We start from the raw sequence: 26,819 nt of genomic DNA on the forward strand, positions 1-26,819 counted from the left end.
GGTTTGACTTTGGACACCTGCATCTTTGCTCCAAAAACACAAATGGAACTATGGGTACACACTTCATACAGATTATCAATGGACAATGGTGTCTACTAAAATGGGAGATCCAAATACTAAACAGCTTTAACAGTATACGATGTGTAGGCTCTTCAAGGTTTGCAGTGACTATTGACTACTTGGCACAATGTAGATTTTGAGTTGGTGCAAGAATTCTTCACAGAAACATCTGCAACTCAAAATGAAATTTCAATTTTTTTCCTCTTATATGTGATTTTGATGAAATATCTAACATTCTGCTTGCCTAATTTTATTTCAATAATCAAAGTCAATTTGAACTTGGCATGGAATGGCACTTTAAAGACAGATCTAACTTAAGGGACATACAAACAGACATGTATACAGACTGATGTTGTACAAACAGACCTTACTAAGACTTTGAAAGGCAAGTTCTACAGTTTGTAGCTCATTGGTCATTGATTTATTCATTTATTTAGTTCTGTCAACAGCACATGCATATCTACTCACAAACATACCCGCATATAAAGAATATAATAAAACACAAACTAGAATTATCACTGAAGGTGATTAATACCCCCGCCCCTAGTGTTGCTTTATAGTATGTGATGTCATGAGGGCAATCATACAAACGAAATGTGACCACAGTTGCTTGAGTGCTATGGTAACAGTTGGTTCCACAAGGTTTGGGTAAAAAGTGTGGTTACCATGGCAATGCATCAATTGTCTGATACAAACACATGGGACACTTTGCCTAACTACACTTAAAGACCATCATACACACAACATTTGACCTTCATAGCTTGAGTGGTTTATTTTGATTTTAAAAAAATGAATGGTTACCATGGCAACACATTTTCCTTAAACTAACACACAGGGATGCCAGTGGCAAATTGCTCTTGGGCCGGAATTTTTTTTTGTGAACGAAATTGATGTGCGCGAAGCGCACATCACGAGCGCAAAGCGCGAAGTCCCGCGGCCGGGGTCCAGGGCCCGCTCAAGGGCCCTGGAAGCTCTGGGGTTCTTAGATGCTCTCTGGTGCAATCTGAGCATTTCTGAAGGCTCTTCTTCCCTCAAATCTAATCCAGAGAAATGAATTTGTAGCAAAAATAAAGAAGTCCTAGTGCCGTAAACTCCGTAGTTTTGCTTCGTTCAGCTGACTCGATCGATTCACCATACTCTCTCAGCGCTGTAGCTATAGCGAGAGCGCAGCATGATCCATGCACCGCACATATATAGTACATCGCCTAGAAACACCACACGTTGTTCGATCGCGATCGCACGTGCTGGTATAACGCTTTCCAGACAATAATGTGGTCGTATTCTAGGGGAAAAAAGGAATTTGTAGCAAAAATAAAGAAGTCCTAGTGCCGTAAAATCCGTAGTTTTGCTTCGTTCACCTGACTCATATCGACTCACCACACCGTCTCAGCGCTGTAGCTATAGCGAGAGCGCAGTATAATCATGCACAGCGACCGACCGCACATAGTACATCGCATAGAAACACACACACTGAATTCGATCGCTATCATCGCACGTGTTGCATGTCCCAGCTAGCAGCAGCAACATCGCGCTAGTTTTGCATGACAGTCGTTTTGTGATATTCTCACGCCCAAGTATATGCGAAACATACTACGGAAATCGTGAAAGTGAATGTCGAGTAAGTTTAGATGATCATATTTTTTCGTTTTTCTTTCTTTCTTTCTTTGTTTCTTTCTCGTGTTTTCCGGCTTTCCCACACAGACGGAAATAATATCACGAAGCCGGAAATTGGACACCAAAATATGAAAAAGCCGGAATTCCGGCTATTGCCGGAAAACTGGCATCCCTGAACACATTGGTGTCTTGCAAAACTACACTTCTAGATCATGATACATACTAAATTTGACTTTAATTGCTTGAATGATGGAAAAGTTATTCGAACTGCAAGGTTTTGGTAAAATTGTGGTTACCATGGCAACGGTTTGTGTGACAAACACAAAGATTATGTGTTCCACATCTATACCTCAGGGCCATAACGCCTACCAAATTTGGTTTCAATTGCTTGAAAACTGTGGAAGAAGTTCACTCCACAGGATTAAAAAAAATGGTTACCATGGCAATGCATTGTCCAATACAAATACAAAGGACATTTTGTAAAACTACACTTAAAGAGCATCATACACACCAAATTTCACCTTCATAGATTAAATGGTTCAATTTTATACAAAAATGAGTGGTTACCATGGCAACACATTTTTCTTATATTAACACATTTGTGTCTTGCATAACTACACCTCCTGATCATCATACATACTAAATTTGACCTTAATTGCTTGAATGATGTGGAAGTTATTCAATCCACAAGGTTTTGGTAAAATTATGGTTACCATGGCAATGCTTTGTCCGACAAATGCAAAAAACATGTCTTGCACATCTATACCTCAAGGCCATAATGCCTACCAAATTTGATTTCAATTGCTTCAAAACTGTGGAAGTTGCTCACTCCACAAGATTTCAAAGAAAACATGCAGTTACCATGGCAATGCTTTGTCATGTACAAACACAAAGAGTGTCTTGCATAACTACACCTATAGATCATCATAGATACCAATTTTGAAATTGATTGCTTAAATACTATGGAAGTTATTCAATCCACAAGGTTTTGGTAAAATTTTGGTTACCATGGCAACGCATTGTCCGATAAACACAAAAAACATGTCTTGCACATCTATACCTCAATATCATCATTTACCCAAAGTTTCATATAAATTGCTTCAAAACTGTAGGAGGAGTTCGCGATGCAAGATTTTGCAACAGACCGACCGACCGCCGCCCGCCCGCCCGCCCGCCCGCCCGACCGCCCGGCTGCCCGCCCGACCAACATCACGGTGATTCCTATATACCCCCTTCACACTATGTGTGGTGGGGGTATAATAAACATGCAAAACAGTAAAAGTCAAATACATGAAGTAATAATGGTTGAAAAGCCCTACTCAGTACATGTAAATGTCAAATATAAACACTACAGTTTTCACAAGAATCCTCTTGTTGTCAGAGGAGACAAAGTCTAGTCTTACTTGTAGATCCCACTGTGATAGAAATTGGCACCAAACTGTCACCTAAATTTTACATCAAATTACCCACTGGGTTGTGGCAAAGAATAATCAAAGCTAAAAAAAGGACAAGAAAATACACAGCCAAGTTTTGCTTCTTTGTCACAACCAAGGAAAAGAAGACATTAGACATGATCTGAGCAATGACTCAATGTTATTCTTAAAATTTTCGTTTATATGTGTCAAACTATTTGTAACTTAATTTGGATTTCTCTCTTTTTTGATTTAACATTTTCAATAAACAACTGGAGCAGGTCAGGAACACGCCCATTCAAAACTACTTTAAAACAGGAACTTATTTTCTTCCAAATCAGGAAATTCCTTGCCAATGACGCAATCAAAACAAGGAAAAGTAGAAATTACGCGGTGCATAATATACATTGTATGTCCCCGCCGGAAGTAGCATTTTGTAACAAAATGTGCAATATAGGTAAAAAATCAAGGTCAAAGGTCAAAGAAGTCAAAGGTCAAAATTCTGTGTAGAAGTTTTGAAGCCCTCACCTAGTGCCATCACATAAAGCAAATGGAATCGAAATTGGGTTAGAAATGGCGAAGGAGTAGCATTTTGTAGCCAATGTACAATATAGGTCAAAAATCAAGGTCAAAGGTCAAAGAAGACAAAGGTCAAAATTCTGTGTAGAAGTTTTGAAGCTCTCATCTAGTGCTATCACATAAAGCAAACGGAATCGAAATCGGGTTAGAAATGGCAAAGGAGTAGCATTTTGTAGCAAAATGCACAATATAGGACAAAAATCAAGGTCAAAGGTCAAAGAAGTCAAAGGTCAAAATTCTGTGTAGAAGTTTTGAAGCCCTCAACTAGTGCCATCATATAAAGCAAACGGAATCGAAATCGGGTTAGAAATGGCGAAGGAGTAGCATTTTGTAGCAAAATGTACAATATAGGTCAAAAATCAAGGTCAAAGGTCAAAGAAATCAAAGGTCAAAATTCTGTGTAGAAGTTTTGAAGCCCTCACCTAGTGCCATCACATAAAGCAAACGGAATCGAAATCGAGTTAGAAATGGCGAAGGAGTAGCATTTTGTAGCAAAATGTACAATATAGGTCAAAAATCAAGGTCAAAGGTCAAAGAAGTCAAAGGTCAAAATTCTGTGTAGAAGTTTTGAAGCCCTCACCTAGTGCCATCACATAAAGCAAACGGAATCGAAATCGGGTTAAAAATGGCGAAGGAGTAGCATTTTGTAGCAAAATGTACAATATAGGTCAAAGGTCAAGGTCAAAGGTCACAACTGAAATTCTGTGTAGAAGTTTTAAAGCTCCCATGTAGTGCTATCATGGCAAACAGAATCAAAATTGGCTCATAAATGACAGAGAAGTAGCAAATTGAACATTTTGATCACACACGGACGCACACACGGACGGACGCACGGACGGACGCACGGACGGAAGGACGCACGGATGCACAGACACACACACGTACGGAGCCCGTTTCATAGTCCCCTGCTCAAACTCGTTCGGCGGGGACAAAAATCAGAAGAACAGGGTAACACCATTGCTGGAAACTCTTTGAAGAAAAACACTCAAGTACACACAAAGAAAAACAAAAGGGGGTCAGAATTCCAATTAGGACACTATGGGGGAAAGATGGGAGGCAATCAACTGACCAATGATGATGACCTGGACACTGGCTTTGATCACTGACCATGGGCCTACTGACCTTACTGTCTGAAGGTCAATGAAATCCCCATCCCCAACCCCTATCCCTGTCGATAACTATAACAGTGTATAATTAATTGAGTTGTTAATAATTCAATGCTTCCTATTTACAGGGACCTTGGCTGGCTGGTGAAGGGGGAATAGGAGCCCCCCCCCCCCCCCCCCCCCTATTGGATTCACCTCGTCTGTGTGTAACACACTTCCTACAATTTGTCAGCAGGTTTAAGATACCCCCTGGTGCCTTCATGTTGTAAACTTCACATTCCTCTGTCTGGAAAATGACTATTTTAAACGAGAGGTACCCCACTGAGAAAGGCATGTTCGGTGTGTGTGCATGTGCTAAATTGGTGCTAAAACTGAACATGGTAACTGAGTAAAAATTCATGTCGGTTGAGACATTGAGAAATTTATAGATTTTTGCTAGGTGGATATGGCGTGGATATAGCATCCATTAGGTCATAAATCTCAAGAATGCTATCATAACTTTGGACTTTTTTCTTCTTGTAATGCCCATTGTGTTTGGGACGATTTTTGAAACAGAAAATATGAAGTTGAGAATGGAAATGCCATTAATGCCATCGGAAGTATCCCCAGCTTCACTCCTGCTGTTTATCATCATAGGATATGTCATTTCAAACAGTGTTTAAAAGACTCAAACTACCCCCATCCCCTGTCGGAAAGTGGTTTAAAGAGTCATTATTTACTGTTTGGATCCTCTGTGAGGTTACGGTCTCATTTAAAATATCATCAACTAGGAGCAGTTTTGTTTATTGGTTTAAAGACAAAATAAAACAAGATTTTTTTTCTTTCTTTTTTGAGGGGCAGTTCAGTTTCTTTTCCCAAAAGTTTTCATTATCTTACTGGTTATGTGTATTAAAAACAAAATAAACAGGTTATGATAATAAATAGAATGACAAGGTTGCAAAGATTTCCATACTTGAAAGCTCCCTTCTCTGTTATCACAGTAACATGTGCTGGGATAGTTAACCTGGCCTCACTCAATGAACAGGTGCACTTGAATGAACAATTTAATGGCCACGGCCTGGACCATTCCAAATCACTGGTGCTTGGGTATCACTATTTGGGTTGAGTCTATCACCAGAGGCTGCATGAAATCAACTCATAACATGACCTCTATAATCAAAACTGCAATCCCTTTTGGTACTATTACAGCTGTTTGCCCCAGTCTTTCAAAACAAACTCAGGTACAAGGTGGTTGGTTGGTTTACATCCTACCTCCCTTCCCTTCCCTTCTTCCCCCTGACCGTCCTATTCCCTTTTTGTACGAACAGCAGCAACAAGTTCTTACAGGGCTCCCCCACAGTCCAAGAATGGGAGCAGGGTTAAAGGTCAGGCTATATCACATACACCCAGGTATGCCAAGGTTCTTTGGGAGGTCACTGGGGTCATCTCTCACCCCCACCCCATATTCTTCCCCTCTTCATGTGCTTCTGCTGGTGGGGGAGAGTCAGAATGCTCCTCAGGTAAACCAGCTGATTGTCTGGCTTGCTCACAGGAAGGGAATGTTTGCAATGTCTAGGGCAGTGCCCAATCACAACATGAATTGTTATGCTTGGGACCACTGGGACCTGACAAAAAGTGGTTACTGTAGTATCAAAGTGCCAGCAATGATAGCAGTTTGATCTTTGAAAAGATCAATATTAACAGAAGTCTGAGATTCACAAAACTACCAAGGCACTGAGCTCAGATATACATGAACATCAGTGAGTGGGTTGCCACTTTTTGAGGAAGTGTAGTCAATCCTTTACAACAACAAAAAAGAGACCAAAAACACAGAGAGAAATGGGGGAGGGAAAGAGAAAAGGGAAAGAGAAAAGGTGGGAGGATCTGCACTTATTGTTCTTGAACAAGAGGTAAAGAAAAAAAAAAATCAAGCTGAGAGCTACACAAATGATCCCACATCTACTATGGATACTCTTGACTCTTGACAGTCTGAAATATCAAAAGGTATCAATATTTTTCCAAGACAATCTTTCCTCTTTTTCGAATAACTCAATTTTCATCATGAATATTTTTCTAGGACAATCTTTCTTCTCCTTCCAAAAATTCAATTTCATTCTGCCATGTTCTATCACTAAATAGGCCTAATATGTATCGCAAAAGAAGATATAAAGAGAGCTGGGAAAAATGAAAAGGGAGTAAATACTAATCTAAATCTTGCAACAGCTGATTCACTCTAGACAATGTACATTTTAGCAAACAATGACATATAACTCAAGGGGTAAATCTACTCCTCTGGACTGAAGTAAAGGCTCTGGGGTAAAGAAAAAAGGTTTAAAATAGAAAAAGAAGGGAAGAAAGAAAAAGCAATACCTTAGATTAACCACAACTAGTATTGAAACAAACAGACAGTCTGAAAGCTGATTGACTGTGGTTGAACTATTGGGTTTTCACAGTGAAGATAATACTCTCTGAGTATCATAATCAATGGAGCATGTGTAGGTTGTCTAGTCAATAAGACAGTCAGACACTGAGTTAGGTAGACAGCTGAATAAGAAAAGAGACAAGTTTTCACAGGTGAACCTAATCTCTCTACCAGACAATCCAATTTAACACCAGGCCACTCTGCTGCTGCATCCGAATATAAATGGCCTTTAAATAGACTAATTTGCATACGTGGCAAACTGGGACAACTTGCTGGCATTAGTAATTCATTGCTGATTAATTTGGTGGCCAAATGACAGACTGATTAGGGTCAAATGCCCCTCTTCGCACGCCTTGATCCCCCTTGGGCAATCTCCCACGTTCTAGCTAATCTGAGGCATGGCTAAAATCGGACGACGAAGGGACGGCAATTGTATTTCTGTCACGTTAGGACCTCTTGCACAGCTGTGACACAAGGAGAAATGATCCCAGTCATGGTTGAAAAAAACGTGTACCTGGCTCTAAATCTAATGAACAGTATAAATTCAAACACGTGTATAAATTCATACTCATTTTATGTTTAAAGAAATTGCACTTTTTATGGAACAGGTCCATTTGAATCACGCTTCTAAAACTCTTTGTGTGCAATGGTGTGAAAAACCCCGTGTGCCACGTTATTCTGGGACCGCAACGCATGAGTGCTTTTGGAAAACATTCTGTAAACTTCTCAAAGCCACGAAACTTTTTGTGGAAGTGTTAATGCTAGAAATGCAGTACAGCAGATTTGTATCTAAAGAAGATTGCAAGCTTTTTGCTGTGATGCAAATTTTATGACAAAGCTATATGGCTATGACGATTTCAGTGTACTGTGGCATATGTCGATTTATCGATCAGTTTGTGCAGTTGTGCTTTTGAGCATGATATGCAAAAGTGACAAGCTGTCAAGTGAGTCGGGTGTGCAAACACAGCACACAATGAGTTAAGGACAATGCTGACAAGCGAATTAGAATGCTGTCATAAAGTGACTTAAGTCTAACTTAAGAGTTCCTACCTCTAAAGTGGTATGGACTATTTTTTCCGTGGATGAAAAGTAGCTGTTCCAGAGAAGCTGCGTTTGCTGCCGTAACCTCAAAATCTGCTCGGCTGATATCGATCTCATGGTGGACGGTACCTGGAATGATGAAAACAAGACTCTACATGAAGTGATAATGATTTTAAGACTTTTGTCTGGATTGAGGAAACAAGACTTAATATGAAGCAATGATGGTTGAAAACATTCAGATTCTCTGATTCACTCTTAATGTTTTTGACACTGCTGTAACTTAGTGATGGCTAATTGTTTTCACTGACTGAACTGCACAATGGTGTTAAAATGGACGAAGAAACACTGAAGCATACCACAGTTTTGAATTTTAAGCTGTCACTGGGAACACATCGTACAAGTTTAAAAAAGAGAATTGAGTTTCAAATGACTTATTGCTACACTCCTGTCACTGGTAAAAATTTAGCAAAATATATTCTGTCACAAATTTTCATTCACTTTACTCTCTTAATTTTGACTACAAGTTTCCTTAGCTGAAAGTTGACACAATATCAGAGACAATTTTCCTCAAAGTTCACTAATGTATACAACTAACAACTCTGCATTCACTGTCAAACAAACGTGCATATTTGAGGCAAATTCCACTTTATAAGCAGTGCTATACAAGGATATGAACCATGAAAAGAAAGACATCTACATACACACATACAATGGTAAGTATGGACAAAAGTCAATCATTTTCAAGATGGAACCATCAACATTAAGGTGCTGATTGTTACAAAAGATCGACTGCTTTTGGTCTTTGTGATTGTGTACAAACCCTGGTTCAAGAAGAAGTCTATTAAACATGGTTTTCTTCATTGAAGGAGTATCTGATTCTTGGTTTCAAAAGCCACTCAAAAACAAAAATGACTGCAATAGGATGCAATGATCTAAACAACAAACTTTATTTGAATTAAGAAACGGTGCCTAAAATGCTACGTGCAAAGAATAACGTTTCTCAACTGAAAGTGAAATACAAACACAAGCATCTGCTCAGAGCTGTTGATCTAATACTAGGTAATAAATGCAAATAAAAACATCTCTCTGTTGTTTAAAGTGAAAATCCACTCATCATTATAGTTCATCCTGATATGGATTCGAAATGGTTAAAAAATCAAAATCAAACTTCATTATGGAATTAAACCAATGATTATATTTCCTGAGAACTGTGGTATCAGCTGCAGTCATACGATATATCGATGCATATCAGATGAGCTGTAATAGTTCATAAGTCTCCAATGCATTTGCCGACAAATACTGTTCTGGAGCTGTAATGATTCAACAATGACTTTGCACAGACGAGGTTTTATGGCTACTTTTATCATCAAAGACAAAAAGCCTGCCTGATTTTTGTAATATTTTCTGTACAAACTATTGACAGCACAGGAGCAATGACAATTTGTCTCGTCTACTTTGCATGTAGAATGTAACTGAGACCAATCTCATCATTTTTTTTTTCTTCAAAAACATGAACCTAAAACTTTCATCATTTGATCATTTGTACTGTCAATATGTTTGACTTCACTCTAGAGTTTTCTCCAAATCAATATAAACACACAATGCAATTTCTCCTTTAATTCCTCTTTAAATACATTGATTCTGGCAAGGACTATTCACAAGACAGAAAGCAAATATATTTACTTTTCGCAGCTGCTGCTAATTAAGCAAACCTCTATTATGGCAGATGTAATGATTTCATTCCTGCCATGGTCAATACTGGAAATTTCTGGTTTTACAGTATGGCATATTGGCTGAGGTGATGATGTCATCAACTCACATCTCTTTCTTTGATAAAAGTGTGTTAATTATAAAATCTGTTCGACTGGACTTACTTGAGAAAATCAACATACAAAAAATAAAGGCAGTATAACATCATCCATTCATCCATCATGGGTGAATGCTCGCCAGTCAGACAGAGCTAAAGAAGTGACTCAAACAAGTCACAAAACTGTTCTCTCTGTGATTTTCATAAGTAAGTCAAGTCGAACAGATTTAATCTACATGCTTTTATCATACCACCGGGATGAATAAAAATCTACATCGATGAACTCTTTCTTTGGAATATGCAAAAGGAAAATTTGCATACCGATACAGCATATCTACTACAACTATGTCATTGTCATGTGAAAATATGTGAAACTTCAAAATTACTTATGTTCCTTCTTTTCATTCAACGCTGATAAATCTTCTATCATCCTTCTTATCTAATTCTACTCAATTCACTTACGGCAAACAGTGTGGAATTGTACTTTAAAAAATAATAACATGTTAGACTTGAAGCCTGATAGACCAATACATTATGGTGGACTTTGGTTTGAATTGCCTGTATGATGACAACCACACAAAGAATTGAAATACAACTGGAGGTCCACAGTTATTAAGTAGTAATAACTCCAGTTGTGAAAAGAATTACTCTCGTATAAAGTGTGCCAAGAATAGATGACAGTACCTACATGTATGTAACAAAGACATCCACAAGCCTGTCAAAACCAAGCAAAGTAGAGACTGGAGATATTTGACTGTAGTGCACTATCAGCTGACACACCTCTGCTTTCTCATGCAATCACTATATTTGCTACAAGTCCATAGTGCTTCAATTACAGTTTGATGAAGTTCATTAATCTTGCCCACTGACCAAGGTGTACCCTACAACCCTCTCTGCACAAACAAAGTATTTCCCAATTCATTTTCATCCACTACATTTGAATATTACAAGTGCTAATTGAGCATGTAAAAAAGAACTTTGCCCGAAATCTAATTATGTATCTATGCCTCATGTAGCGTCCCTGGTTGAAGCACCAAGAAAATCCACCATAAGGTTTCCATTCCATCACTATTCCAACAGATCTGGGATGGACAACTCCATTACATACTGCCTTCAGCACCCTTTGAGATGGAGGCATAAAAATTTAATTCTTATGTGATAACTCTCTGGAAAGTGGGTCGCTGAATGATATGAATATAACAGTGAGCAAATCTGCTTCGGGCAAAGTCATTTTCGTTTAGAATATCACGCCTTCCCAGTCACTCTTTTTTTTCCCTTCTATTCCCTTTACAATTTTCCTTGCAAACACATAACATCACATCTAGGACACTAGTACTCTTGAAGTACATAATTTCATGGGAGGCATTAAGTGCAGGAAAAAGACAATAATATACATGGCTTGATTCTAAGGCGTAATACAGGGGATGTTCTAACAGAAAATGCATCATTTCTTTTAAGAATAATTGTACATCATGTTAACAACAATTGAAATCTTAACATCAGACCCACATACCAGTAGAATTTTATTAAAATTGGACTTGAAATGAGAGATTTGTGGAATTCTGTATTTCACATGCTCATGCAACTACCATACACATAGCTACCAGATATTCGGATTGGTGAGTGATATGTCATGGTCTCTTTTTCATTCACTGACCTAAATACAAATTTTCATGATAAATATTTCATTTTTTTTTTTTTTTTGGTTGTCAAAAAATTACACAGGAAAACAGTACACCCTTCACATCATTTGTTGTGATGCAATAACTGTGCAATATTCTTTTTCTTTTTTTCTTATGGGGGGGGGGGGGGGGATGTAATGGCCAGACTGCCAATTTGAATTATTTATTTATGTGTATTTCTTCAGGGGAAAAAAAAAAACAGCTTCTGAGATTAAGAATGACTTGTATGAAATTTCTTCTACTCTGTTCAACTGGTTTCACACAATCTTTAAAACTCGGCTTTTAATGAACATTGTGTGGACTAGCACTGTAAAATATACAATTTTGCATCACACACCCTGCAAAATGCAGGACAAGCACTGTAACTGCTGCTAGGCTTCCTCGAAAATCTTTGCTGACAATTTTGTAGCTTGTTGTGGCAGCGGCAAATCAAATTTGGCGAGCACTGTTGGAAACACTCTCTTATCCCCCACCAAGAAGGCAACTTTAAAATGGCATAAACATCAATGTGCTCGGGCATTATTTAAACCCGTTGAAGATGAATCCAAAATATACTCGAGCAGGTGTCTACGGGAAATGCGTGTTGTAGCAAAATCAGCCCGTCCTCAATGGGTTAAGCTTTAACTTGTCAAGCTCTTTCATTGGCATTTTTAGTCATTCATCTAAATTTCCCCTAGAGGTAGTTGTAAAGTTTAAGCAAGCCCACTCAGGTGTAGCAATGTGTCTCAGTCCAACAGGAAGACCATGGTAATACAATAGGGATTAGGGGGATTAGGTAATCTCTATTCATGGACAATCAACAAGTCATCTCAGCCTATTGGTGAAGGAAGGGCAGCACTGTGCATGCAGATCAGCAAACAAATTGCAGTAAAGGGGCTAAAATTAGGAACATGGAATTTGCTACCTGCAAACACACACCAACTGTGATAATTATGTCCTTTATTAGAGAAGTGGAGTCAAAAGGGGCCTGAGCTTTCAATCCTCAGAAAGCAGAATCTTCATTAAGGGCAAAATTACAAACAGGCAGGGACAGCAAGGACTACACACAGCAAGAACAGTAAGAGGAGGGCTAGGGACACGGAACAAAGAAAACAAAAGGGGAGGGTTGGAGGTCATGGGCAAGGAGCCCAACAGGTATTAAAAGGGAGGGAGACTAAAGGAGGGTGGACAGACAAAAGGCAGAGGAGGGTCAGTGATGATCCTGAGGACTATGGGGGGGGGGGGGGCAAACTTTGAAGTAAAAGGATGAATAGGGAGGCAACATCAAACAAGATGAGGAACAACAGAGGGATAAAGAAAGGAAAAGAGCAAAAGTGGTTGAATTCTATGGATGACAATTTAAAATGATGTAAATTGGAAAAGTTTGCTTGTTTTACTTTTGTTTCCAAGGGTGAAAATGTCCACAGTCATATTCCATCTCTTATGGCGAAGGTGTACTGGGTCCAATTTTTCTACAAACATGAAGAATCTTGTGGCAAGCGGTTTATGGCTTGGCAAAATATCGACAAAGAGGGCAAAATTATATTTTTGGTGTTCACGAAGTGTGTGTGCATGTGTGTTTCTCAGAGTACCCCCGTGTATTCAGTGACTTCAAGCAATTTTGTTCTTGCTCAGATAGAGCTGGGAAAAAATGGGTTACTTTGTTCAAGCCATATATGACATGTACACGATAAAATGAATTCTGCCGATTGTTCCCTTTATTATGACTCATCATTTGAAAAAAATTAACAATGTGCCCTTTTCTTTCCAGAAACTATAAAAAAATTCCCCTTTTGCCCAAATTTTCCCCAGCAGCAATGACAATACCACCAACCACACAATTTCAGTAGTTTGGCGAATGGTATGCTGTGCCTGGTTGGCAGTTTGTGGACTACTGGCAATACAAGTCACAAGGGGTGAACCACGCATGTTGGTGTCATTTGCAAATTTCCCCCGAGTGTTTGTGAGACCGTCCACTTCACTGGGCTTGCACACTGCTCTCTACTGGAAAGGGAAGTGAGATCTCGAATGAAGTTGTGACTCACGTACAATGCACAACTATGAATGTCTTGTCCAGGGGACAGTGTGTTTTGCCTTATACTGTAAAACCAGAAACTTTATTTTGTGATACAAAACTTTTGCAAATTGGAGCTGAGGGCATTTTTCGCGGCATGAAATTTTCACGAATTGCCACGGGCATTCAAGGAATATAGTGTAGACAAGAACTTCCTGTGTATTCTAATTTTGCAAATCTTGGCTCTCCTGAAATTCACAAAATTAAAATCCATGCGAACACCTGTAGTTTTCCAGTTGTAATTTCTTGAACTGATTATGCTGCCAGCAACTTCCAGGGGACAGAAAGACTGAATCCATGATATAACCAATATCTAGGTTCACACTGACTTAAAGTTCGCTTGAATTAGCTATTCTGGAGACCAAAGGGAGTTGAAGTTCAAGTTTGAGACTGTGTGAATACTCTCCTGTTCAGCTGACTTAATGTTATCATCAATCCTCACAACCAAATGATTCCTTGTGGCTAAGCTGAGGGTAGCTCAATGTAGAAGAGGGAAGCTCAATGTAGAAGTATCTCCTCCCTTTACAGTATAGCATTAGTCAGGTACCATAGTGATAGTCAAACTGTGTCTACCTGAATGCAGTTATAATCAAGCTTGACCCCTGGGAGTGGAGAGTTACTTCTAGGAAATAAACACCTTGAAATGTTCAAGTGCATTTAAGGTCCGTGTTTACCACTTGCTGTGAACACAGTTTCTACTCAACACTTGATAGTTCTCACCTCAAAACTTCATGTTACATTTCTGTCATGCAAAAAGCGAGAGTAACTGCATGCCATGCACTATACATCCAGACTCCTATCATCACATCGTACACAGTACTTGATGATGAAGACTATGAGACTTGTATCAATGAAAAGCCTGGTCTGATTGAGTTGTTGGTTGAGAAGTATTTTCACCCATCGTAGATGTTAGCTATCATCACTGGTACCGAGGAAACAGAGTGAATGTAGATAATGCTATCTATACCTGGAGTAGTAGCCGCTCATCTCCCATGATTACAGCCTTGCTCCAGTCGATGACCTCAGAGAAGGGCAGCTCCCACAGGTTGCTGAGGATCATGGGAATGCAGGCGGCCTGTAGCGACTCCAGGAATCGGAAGGAGCCCAGGCGGCGCCCCCTGGGCACCAGGCAAAAGGTGGAGTTGTGCAGGAGCACCTGGTAGTCGAACCTGGAGTGACAAATAAATGAATTAAAGAAAAAAATGAATGGATATTCATCAGATGACAGACATCATCAGTTTTCTTTCCTTTATACATTACAAGTAGCTGCACAGGTTTGCACACACAGTGAATTTGCCTATTTGATGCAAAGGTCTGCAAATATGGAACAGCAGTAGGCCTGCAGTACCACAAAAAGAGAAAAGAAAAAAAAGATTACATCATAATCATGTGTATACAATTGGTATATTAAAAGCTTCATATGCCATCATAATACCATATACTATCATTTCAGAACCTGTGTTTTGGTTGATATGATTATATAGACCTGCATAATCACAAAGGGTCAATAAACTTTTCATTTGCTTCTTCTTCTTCCTGTGTTTTTTTGTTTTCTTTTTTCTTTTCTGTTGGTTTTGACCCTCTATGGCAGATCAGGGTTCCAACTGATATCATTGTCACAGTCTGGGGTACTGCTTGTTGTTGTGTTTTTATTCCTTCATAATGAACTCTGATGCATCTCACTGTGAGATGGTTGAAAAGTGAATAGATATAGACAGGTCTCAGTGTTGATACAAGCTTGGGTAAACGTCCCACTCTGGGCTACCGCTGGTAGCCATCTTCCACTTTGACAAGATGCTGGTCGGCATGGAAACCTGATTCATCCTCACCAGGGAAGCCTATCCATCACATGGCCACCATACTCTATGGCCTTTCAGTGACCATCTGACCATCAACAAGGGCAATTATGTGATCCTTTCAGAAAAAGGGGAAGTGAAACCGAGAGAAAGACCAAAGGGTGGGGCAATATTTACTTGGGATGACATCCCCTTGCTGGGTATCAATGGATATCACCTGCTAAAATATTGCCCCACCCAACAGCTCAGTGCTTCAGGATACAGTTTCTGTCAACATCCTCCCTAACCCTTTCAACAACCGGAGCACTCTGTTAAGATATGCTCTGGGCATGTTACCGATATATAACAGTCATCCTTTGTCAATGCTAGCAAACCAGAGCGATGGTGACATTTTCCCCATCTACCGGATACCATGAATGATGGCCTTGCCATATAACTTACAGGAACAGATATGATGTCAAGAACTAAAACAGTATCATGGGCTCAAAATCTGGAGCATTTCCAACATACAGCAAGGAATATTATCATCTAAATTTTAAACAAGTATTTTGTTCTTTTTTGTGTTATTCTACGCGACCTCTCTTGCTAATTGTGAGTTTGTGCCAGGATCAACACCTTTTGGGATATGAAAACCCAATACTACTGGAGGTAAACATGGAAATGAATCTCTGGAGAAAAGTACAAGTAGGGCCTACAAGTAGTCGGCCAATAATCCAGTGAGAAAAGAAAAAATATAAATCTATTAAAAAATGGATATATACAGACCTCTAATAATCATCACATCTTTCAAACATGATCCCTCACTCTATGCTTTAATATAGTTAACTGTCTGATAATACCACACTAGGGTTTCAAGGTCAAGGCTGCTTGTCTTGATCTTCAAATCCAAAATATGTCATCTTCAAAACACACAGGGGGAATAGGACATCTCAGATCTGTGTCCATGCAGGCATCAAGCAATTCCTAACCATCCTGCACTGCTTAAACCTGGTTTGTAGCCAATCAAAAATATTCGCACACTTCACGGCCCCGTAGCAAATTGCACAGAGCAGCAGCTCGCACTCATTGCCACGGCCAGGGCATCTGGGAGAGAGAGAGAAAGACGTTGGGTCGTAAAGAATGATAAATAAATCAAATTCATTTTGAGGCCCGCGCAAGCCGAGAAGGATTCAGTGATACCTATCTGACAATGATTTGGGGAATTCTTCCAGTTGTGGCATGCGATATGCATTTGTGGCGTGCAGAGATTTCCCCTGTGCTCCCCTGCATCTTTGCGGACCGAGTTATTGTTTACTGGAAAAAAGGATCATCTCTCCTGACAGATGCAATGCAGAAGGTCTCTATTTGCACTCTTGATGTATTCTAACAGGAAGAGGAGCAACATTTGTAAATTTACAAGCGCTTCGGGCATGAGCCGATACAATGAATCAAAACATCAAATTCTTGCATTTGTTTCTTCACCAGAGAGTTGTAAACACGCGAGTCTTGATGATGTATGTATGCGGCTGCCTGGAAAGTAACAAACAGCTGCCAAGGTATATCCCCGCATCATTGGAAAACACATTAATTACAAAAAATATTATTTTATCTCAATGTCTTTCCAGCAGGCTGGCAGTGATTCATTTTTTCTTTTTAAAGCCCATCATAACTATGCAGACTCTGAGACTGTTCAGCTGGATGGCAGCTCTCAGCTGTAATGTTTTTTCTACATCAGGATATAGGGCAGCAATTTTGGTTTGGCATAGAAGGACAAGTAACAGTTTCATAAAACGGCTCTCTCCCCGTCTAAAGACATCAACTGTATACCTTCTCTACTGCTGCGTGTTGAAGAGCCATTTGAGAATATAATTCCACTTTGATAACAGTCACTTAATTCCCTTAAAAAACACAAACAAACAAACAAACAAGCAAGCAAGCAAACAAACAAACAAACAAACAAACAAACAAGCAAACAAACAAACAAACAAACCCTGCATTCATATGCCACGTCATACACCAGGTCTGTCAATTTTCATCACATCAGACACTACATATTGCTTGTTTGCATCTAGCTAATTGGTCTCTGAACAACATCACATCTTTTGTGTCAAGTGAGCACTACCACCATGACTCTGATTGATTGAGGCTTCTTTGTTTTCACATTGTTGTGCAAATAAATAAATATATGTGTGTATGAGAGGTACTGTATGAAGCGCGTGGGGGGGGGGGGGGAGGTGATATTTGCTATAGGCTGCTGATCCATCAAGATACATGTAGCTTCTATAGACCAGCCTACATTTCTGATGCTGATTAATTAGTTTGATGTTTTACCTTCTGGCATCAAAGGAAACGTAAGGGGAACTTAGGCATCTCCTTAATCAATGATGCAGTAACCACACATGAGCCACATACAGATGGATTGATTCGCTGGGTCTTAATAATGTATGCTGCACCCATTTGGGCGGAAGGATGAAAAGAGGCATAGCGGATGTTGATTAAAAAAAGGATGATATCGGTGAAGTTCGCTCACTGGATATACTCAAAGGTGGTTGGTACGAAAACATCTACGCATGCTCACACACACAAAAGATGTGCACACACCCACATATATTATATGAAACATATAGAATGCTAATGGACACGAGCATAACAAGTGCAAGCAAATACATGTAACTTGCAGAAAAAAACAGAGTGCTATGATTGCTGCTGCAAATTAGTCAAGACCGACATCATTTTGAAATTAATCTTAGGCACATTTCCAAGTGGGAGATGATGACTTATAACAGAAGTCTACCGTAAATTTTTATGGCAAACAGACTGTAATTTACACCTCTCGCATGTAGTCTAGCACGTAATTTATGAGGCAAGTGATATATTTGTGTGTGTGTGTGTGTGAGTGTGTGTGTGCGCGCCCACATGTATGTAGCAGAGCGTGCAGTAATTAGGGGTCTGCCAAAATCTCTTTCTGGAGAAACGAAATCACTACCCTCTGATCGTCTTAGCAGCGAAATGGGAACTAATGAATTTGATGTCTGAACTTCCCCCCATCTCACACTGCTGCAGCCAGGCACAAGAGAATGCCAAGCAGATGCTTCACCTGCTTAAATTGTTCGGGGCAGAAGTGATAGAGGCAGGCAAATCACTCATAACTGAAGAGACATAATGTGTGCACGCACACACACACAGACAGACAGACACACAAAAAAACCAAGACAAAACAAAACAAAAACAAACAGATGGATAATACCTTAGGGAGAGTCATGAGTATCAGGAAAGGAATGAAGTCTTTAGTGATTATATACCATTACTGTATTCATCTATCCCTTTGTCAATCCAACCCGAACTTTCAATAAGCTGGTCTTTGTGTGTTTGTATAAATGTACAGTACCTCTGTCTGAATGTGTATACAAAATATCTCATTTTCATGAAATGTAAACAAACATAAAAACTCTCACCAAAAACAAGAAAAAAGGATTGAGCCAACAAAAAGACATCCATTCAGTTCCTAGAAAGCTTGCATTTCCATGTAGAACCTTGCCCTTGACTTTAAAATATGAAATGGTCATAATTCTTGCATAAACGTTCCATTAGGTCCATGACTCACTGTGCTGATACATCTGATTTTCTAGTCTTCCAGGAGCCCAGCAGACAACTTTACACACAGATGCAAGGTGGAATCACCTTCCTCATTAAAAGATGCTTTGACTATAAAACAATTGTTTTTACTCTTTTTTAATACCAAATAATGAATTACACAAAGTGTGAGGTGGCCAATGTGAAGTCAATGAGATCCTCCATTAATCCTCTCCCACCTGCTACAATGTACCTTAAGATACAAGTGTCACGAGGCGCACTGTTATTGACAGTGACTGCATTTCGAGCACTACTTCATAATGCTATAAACACAAATACACCACGAAATACCATGGTATTTGTAGGGTGGTAATTCAAACTTCTTTCATAATGAAACATGCGAGCAAGATGGGAGTGTGAATTGTGTCATGAAATCACCTATCGTACAGCTGTGTATTATTCACCTGACCTGACACACTTTTGGTTTAATTTTCCCACTGAAGATATGCGCAATGCTTACTAGAAATACCATAGTATTTTGTGAATGAGAATGGAACCTATAGTGGAATACCAGAGTATCTATTACCATGGTATTTTGCTTCTGAGAATGGCGCCAATAAAATTACCGTAGTACTAAATACCATGGTAATCTTAAGTGAATATACCAATTGATATTGCCATTCACGAACTACATGTATCTTTTATGTGAATGCACCTATTGATACTGTATTCATGAGCTGAAGTTACCCATGGCAATGACAGTGTTGATGAGTGTATTTTATTTTCGGCACCTTGGACACCCACATGTTTGAAGTGGGCCATGATACTATAGGCCTATATACTGAGATGTGAGTTCATCCAAGGAACATCTTCACCCTATGGATGAGTGGGCCCTTACCATGCGGGCAGATAATTAAGAGGCTTACTTGGTGTCCCTCTGGTGCTCCCTTGCCCTAGCACTGTCATTCCACTCGCATCTTTCCTGTGCACAGACCAGAAAGGCGGGCCGACAGATCCCTGTCCCCAGGTGTGGACAAGACAGCAGAAGGGATAATAACATTTGAGGGGTTTCAGGGCATGGCCACTGTGACACGGGTGTCTGGCTAACAGGAATTTCAACTCTTATCCACTTTCTGACAGCTAGATTTAATTAAATACACATTGAAATATAAATTTGTTTGTTTTGAGTATGTCTGTCTGTGCGTGCAAGAAAGTCCTACAATTACATATCACATAAAGTGTGCATGAAGCAAACTTCATAATCATTACAGTTTGACAATTATGCTTGTTTTGATATTCAAATTGTTTGTACTCCATCACATGGAATGGAGGCCTAAGAAGGCCTTTCATTTTGTGTTGTTGCATAAATGCTGTCATACAGGCCTATATTGTGAGTGCCTGACATTCTTTGCAGAACAAATGGGAGGATCTGTTAAACCATGTTCTTTTTCTAGTTCATTGTTTTCTTTTCATTTCTTCATCCTCTTCTCTTCTTCCTTCCTTCCAGTCTAACCGCTCTAAAAGAATTTCTCCATCTTTTGCTCCTCCTGGGCTACCTTCATCTTTGTCTTGGATGACTTTCTTCTTACAAGGCTCATCCTATCCATGCATCTTCATCTAATACCAAGAAACAAATGTTGACATGTCATGGGAATATGTATCCAAGTAGGTGGAGAGGATACAGGAGAATAGGACACACTTCCAGCGGAAACCAATCAGCCATGTTTGATGTTGTATTGGAAGGCACGCACAGCCAGAGCGGTGGGCGCAAAGTTAGTGTCGGGGTGTGGAGGGCAGATATCAGCAGGGCTTGAACTCCGGTCGGCCATCTTGAACAAAACATTTTTTTGGTCACAGGGATTGAAACATGTTCCTCCCCCACTGAGCAAAATAGATTGGATGGCCGCGTGTTGAAAATGAACCTGAGATTTGAGTCGCTCATCCGTACATTCTTAAAATAATGAGAAATCTACACCATAACCCTGGAGTAATGACGAGACTGTCATCAGTCAATGATTTCTTGTGCAGAAATCTACCAACATCAAAAATTCAATCGCAGAACATAGCTTTCATCCAAATCATTGAATTTCCTCGGGTAGTTCAGACTTTTAAGCACATCGCATGGGGGCATCAAAGAAAAATGAGCTCGTTGAAACAAAATTGGTGAAGTTTCAAGTCAAACGTCTCACACATCATTTCCTTCCCTTCCTATGACATGGTATTTTGAACAATGGAGATAAACATCAAACCAATTCCCACTGGGAAGTGTCGCGACATTAAAATTGTTCTGTCTGACCTTTCATTTCACAATGCCATGAGAAATTCTAATATAATAGTATTAGACCCAAATTGCAATATGATTGCATTATAACAAAATTGCCAGTTCTTGCCACTTTAGTGTGAATTTGCCTTCCTCTGGTGTATGATATTTCTAGCGATATTCTGAGAGGATTTTGGCACAGTTGCCTGGCAAGTTTTACTGCACTGTTGTGATTTCGTTTTGACATTTTATTACCATAATTGTTCAGCATATGGGCAATTCCACAGTAACTAGGACACAAGTGCCAAAAATTCAAAATGATATTTGTTTCAAACACCATACATTTTCAGACAGTACTTGAGTTGAAGTTTTAAGAATCATTATGTTTTTTGATAAAAGCGGCCATTTTGATTTTCAAAATGGCTGCCAAAATATGCCTATAACTCAATGGTGAAAAGAGTGTATTGTCGCATAACTTACTCTCTGTATATCCACTTTATTAGTACTCTAAACAACAATCTTTCATATGTATGCAGTTACCAGAGAAGTCTTTTACCACATGATAGAAAAAAAAAGCTGGTAGCTTTAAAGAATTTGATAAAAACTGTTAATTACTTTGATAATGATGGATGTAATGTCAGTTACCAAAAACAAGGAATTTTTAAGTTTATTCATCAAAGGAAGTGAGCTGTATGATGTAACTTGGGATTTCTAATGTATGCCCATATGCCTTTATTTTAATACCAGAAATAAGGATACTTGGCATACTGGAGAGTCAAAATGAACACTACAAAATGTGTAACGTCAGTTACCGAAACGTCATACACGAGTATGTAACGTCAGTTACCATGACAGTAATTATAACTGAGGCAAATTTTTTGACTTTTGGCCATTTCAATACATCTGGGAAGTCAACTTACAACAAAGAGCACCAATCCCTTTCATAGGAAATGATGTCATTACCATGGTATGTCCATGGATATTTTTTTTTAATTATTTCTAAATTCATTTATTCATTCATTTACCATGATTATCTTTTTTTTTTAGGGGGGGGGGGGGCTTGAGCTTTCGATTTTTGATTCAGCACAAGTTTAAAGTTAAATCATCTGGAAGTTTAGTTTGCCACATGCAGTATATGCACTCAAATTAGTACATTCCCAGCCCTACGGGATGATAAAGCTACCAAAGTTTGTAGGCCTAATGAGTGACATGATTGCATGTTAACCACATTTTCTGTACAAAAAAAAAAACAACAAACTTCTGCACAGCTGTATACCAACAGTTTAACAATCTTCACCAATGTTTGCTTTTGCTGGCATTTTTCTTTTTTTTTCAGGAAGCTTAGTCAAGTTTCTACCTCAAGGCAAATGCACAAACAGATATTTCTTCTCTTGCACTTAAATGTGTGGTGTAGTTAACATGGCTCATCTTGTATTATGGTACGTAAGGCATGTACTCATTATTGTTTGAAACTTAACACTGATGTTGCTCAAAGTGAGAGAGGATTCTATAGGGTTTTAAAAAGATTGTTCATACAGTGTGTATTTGTTGATTACTTTATTCTATTCATGCAGGGACATTTTGTTATACAACACATGATAATTATGAACAGGAAGAATTTTTTATATTGATTTTAGTATTCTTTCGTTGCAAAGTCCGATTTCTTGGTATCTTGAATGTATTTGCAAGCCGTGATATATCAGTGAAAAGGAAAAGAAAAACAGTTAAATTACTTCAAGCTAGGAATAAAACAATAATGCTCTTTTAACCAAAAAAAGCATTTATTTTTCTTCTTCACAGAGAAATATTAAAAGTGCGACACTTTTCATTTAAATCAATTGATGATGGTGATCATCAGGAGTAAAATAAAGAAAAGAAGGCGAAATAAATCACAATAGATTTCATACATATTTATGCATATTTATGAGTTGATACATGTTTTTTTCCCCAAGATATTTTGATATTTTTTTCAAGCACAAAAATATCCATGTTTTGTGTAGTACAAGGTATTATGGGTGGAGCACTCTATGTACAGATAAAAACTTTCCTGTTCATTAAAAAACAAACAAACAAACAAACAAACAAAAAAGCCCTTAGTCACGTCAATATATTTATACTTGGAACTGCTTAATCTACTAATGACTCTGTGTAATCATAAATGTTGAATAAAAATTAAATCTTCAGACAAATGTCAAGAAATATCCTCTTGTGCATTTACATTATTTTTGCCCAACTGTGCTATGGCATGGGGGGGGGGGGGGGGGGTGCCCCTAAGGGCCCACCCAATATTATTTGTGTCTTTAGATTTTGTTTTAATTTGTTGCTGTAGTTGCCTGGGATTGTCACTGGTACATTGCAGCAGTATAATAGCCTGTTAAATAAATTAATCTCTGTAAACCCTACGGCAAAGTATGTGTAACGTCAGTTACGTAACGTCAGTTACTGACATATTTACCTTTAAGTTTTCATAGAACACAAAGAAAATGGACTACTGTTTCATTTCATTGTGTATTTATGACTGATGAACCAAGGTATGACTCCATATCAACTAAATCATTCTGAATGGTCAGAATTATGAAATATCACATAGCTATTCCCAATCATGATTTTGCATGTGTAAACCCTATGGCAAATGTAAGCGTAACGTCAGTTACCGTCATGCCTTCACTGAAATTGGCATGGTGGTAAAAGGAGGCAACTAAAGTGCACATTATTTTGCACACCTGTTCCTAAGAACCTAGGTGTATTGCCATATTAAACACATAAAGGCTAAAAGTCAGGGACATGAGATATTTCCATTTACATCTACACCATAATTTCCCATGTCCTTTTTCCGTAACGTCAGTTACCGACACATTTTCACTTGCTATGTGATAAGAAATGCAGTTTGAGAGAAAAACTTTCCACCTATTTCTTCATTCTCATGAACCTATTCATCAATGCTAATTGCAAGCCCAAGGTGCTTTCATTCACAAAACTACAAGGTAAACAATTTCATGAAAATCCTTACGTGTAACGTCAGTTACCGTGGAATTGCCCATATGTGTGAAGGTCCTCTCTGTCAAAGTCTCAATAGATCTTTGATTCAAAAGCTTAGAACAAGATATTACTGAACAATTTGCCACTTTTTACAAACACAAAAAGTGTGGCTAAATTAATCAAAGTCCAACTTCAGATATTCTGTTTAAAACTACACTGGTGTTGTGGTGGGACCACACGTGTAAGTGGAAGAGTTTGTACTCATAGTTTTGAGTTACAAAGAAAGGAGGGTGTGCATTATATATATAGAAACTAAATGATATATAACTATAATGAGCCTTCTTGCCATGACATCACATCAATTGGTGATTAATAAGTAGAGATATTAATTAAATCAGTCATATTCCAAAGGGTGATATTATACATACAAATAGTACAGATTGCACAGTAATATAGCTTTAACTCTAGATTATTGAAAAGTTGTAAGGACAATTTTACTTTATATGCTCGACCAAGTAGTGTGCATTATTTGTTTTATAAAATGGTGACATAATCTAAATTCTGCAGCAGCCATTTTCACAAGAATTAAGATTCTCAGGCCAGAATGAACTCTAAGACAACTGAACCAGACACATAAACATCAGAATGCAGATGAGTGTTTGACACTAGTGGTCATACGCATACTCAAGTTCAGTGACAAGAAAATTTGGGCCTGAAGGCAAAAATTAAGATTGGTCATGTGATAGCTCTCAGCCAATCATATCATTAGGATTGGTATTCTAATATCACTTTCAATAGTCTCTTTAACAGCTCCACCAACAGATTCCTCAAGTTACATGAATCCATCAGTCAATGTTCACTTTCTGCTTCCCTTGCCAGAGTCTTGAATAATCTCGAAAAAAAAGAAAAGATGCACACTCTTAATATGCCACCTGATAAGTAGATACAGTATAAAGTAGCTTCCAGGAACAAAGGGTCACTCTCTATGCAATCACAATGACATGTACCTGATTTTCGCTCCTCTGTCACCATGTAATCTGCATGACATCAAAAGGCTTAGAAAGTATTGATTCCAAAGATGCTACATACAATGAAAGAGCTATATGATGGTATGCTATGAGAAAACTCAGCAGATTTTGAAAATGTAATATCTGGATTTTCACTCACTGCATCCAAGTAACATGAGAGGGTAGTCTAACATGAAATGAAAAAGAAGGCTTTGGCAATACCAGTATAATTCTTGCCACAGATGAATGGTGGATTCATGTTACCAAGTGTGGTTGCCTTTTAAACTCTATTCAACTTTTTTTTTCTTCTCTGAAAGACACTTTATAGGATATTGGGTTTCTCACATATACAAGTGTAGGTTGCATTTGAAAACCGACAAAGTTCATCAGGTGTGGGCATTAGTGAAAATTTGTGGAAAAAAAAAAAACACTTTTTTTTTTTTTTCAAACCCCTGAACCACTTCATAGAGAAGCTACTGTTGGTAACCACTTGAGTCAGACAAACACTGCCATAAGTTTGAACTTGAATTGTGAAGTATACCAGTACTTTGTGAAGCTACCCCACCAGCCTTGAGTTGGCGACACTTTCAGTTGAACATAATTTGATTCAAATTCAACATGGGAGGAGATCCTTCACATCATGCCATATTGTTTTGATTTGCAATCGTAGCGATACATTCACTAGGGCTAATCACACATTGGTCAAATGTTGGTCGAATTGGAGCCACAAGAACGTATCCACAGTATATCCACACTGAGCAGAGTGACATTCTTGGAGATGAAATCTTGAAGGTGGTTAGAGCTACACTGTACAATGTATGATAAGACATTTACATGATGCCTACTACTCATACTGAATGCTGTCTGAAGATAGAACAGTTTAGTGACATATCTAAATTCCATTTGCAAAATTATATCAAGGCTTGCTTTTTGACATAGCAAGAAGCTTTGCATGCTCACTGTATCCAAGTACTGGGATGCATCTAAGAAGATCTGGTGCATTGACGTGACTAGCTCATCACTAGATTGTCAGGGGGAAAAAATCGCAAACTGAACTATCCAAGATGGGAAGTAGCTTTTTTTGTGATTTTGATGTCACCTGAATGAAATTCAAAGACAGGACTTCAGCTTCTTATTGCTCAACTTTCAGGTAGATCACCATCTTAACCCACTGAGGACAGAATGATTTTGCTACAACAATCATTTCCCATGGACACCTGCCTGAGTATACTCGGGACTTGTCCTCAAAGGATTTAAAATGAAAGAAACCCACCACAGACTGGGTATTTTCTAAACATCTATTTCTCACTCTAAGTATTCAAATAGGATCAGGGTTGCTGTTTGTTTCCCTTCTAGATTCATCATGGAACCTAGTTTTGAAGTCTTGTGTCATTAATAAAAACAAGTTCTCATGGGTTATCAAGCCCTAGAGTTCAAATACAATAAAATCAACTAGCTTATCTTTACACA

General features: G+C 38.6%; 1 protein-coding gene across 1 annotated transcript in view; it reads right to left on the reverse strand.

Annotated features, from left to right (window-relative positions):
- LOC139727857 (exostosin-1-like) overlaps positions 1–26,819 on the reverse strand; it is a 128,113-nt gene that overhangs the window by 19,605 nt on the left and 81,689 nt on the right. Inside the window, exons 2-3 of the mRNA XM_071638830.1 lie at positions 14,723–14,924; positions 8,223–8,342 (exon numbers count right to left, since the gene is read on the reverse strand). Coding sequence (XP_071494931.1) covers positions 8,223–8,342; positions 14,723–14,924 — 322 coding nt within the window. The remainder of the gene's footprint in view (positions 1–8,222; positions 8,343–14,722; positions 14,925–26,819) is intronic.

This window comes from Diadema antillarum, unplaced genomic scaffold, assembly GCF_040938485.1.
Source record: "Diadema antillarum isolate AM-2024a unplaced genomic scaffold, OU_Dant_1.0 seq00000156_RagTag, whole genome shotgun sequence".
Taxonomy (NCBI): domain Eukaryota; kingdom Metazoa; phylum Echinodermata; class Echinoidea; order Diadematoida; family Diadematidae; genus Diadema; species Diadema antillarum.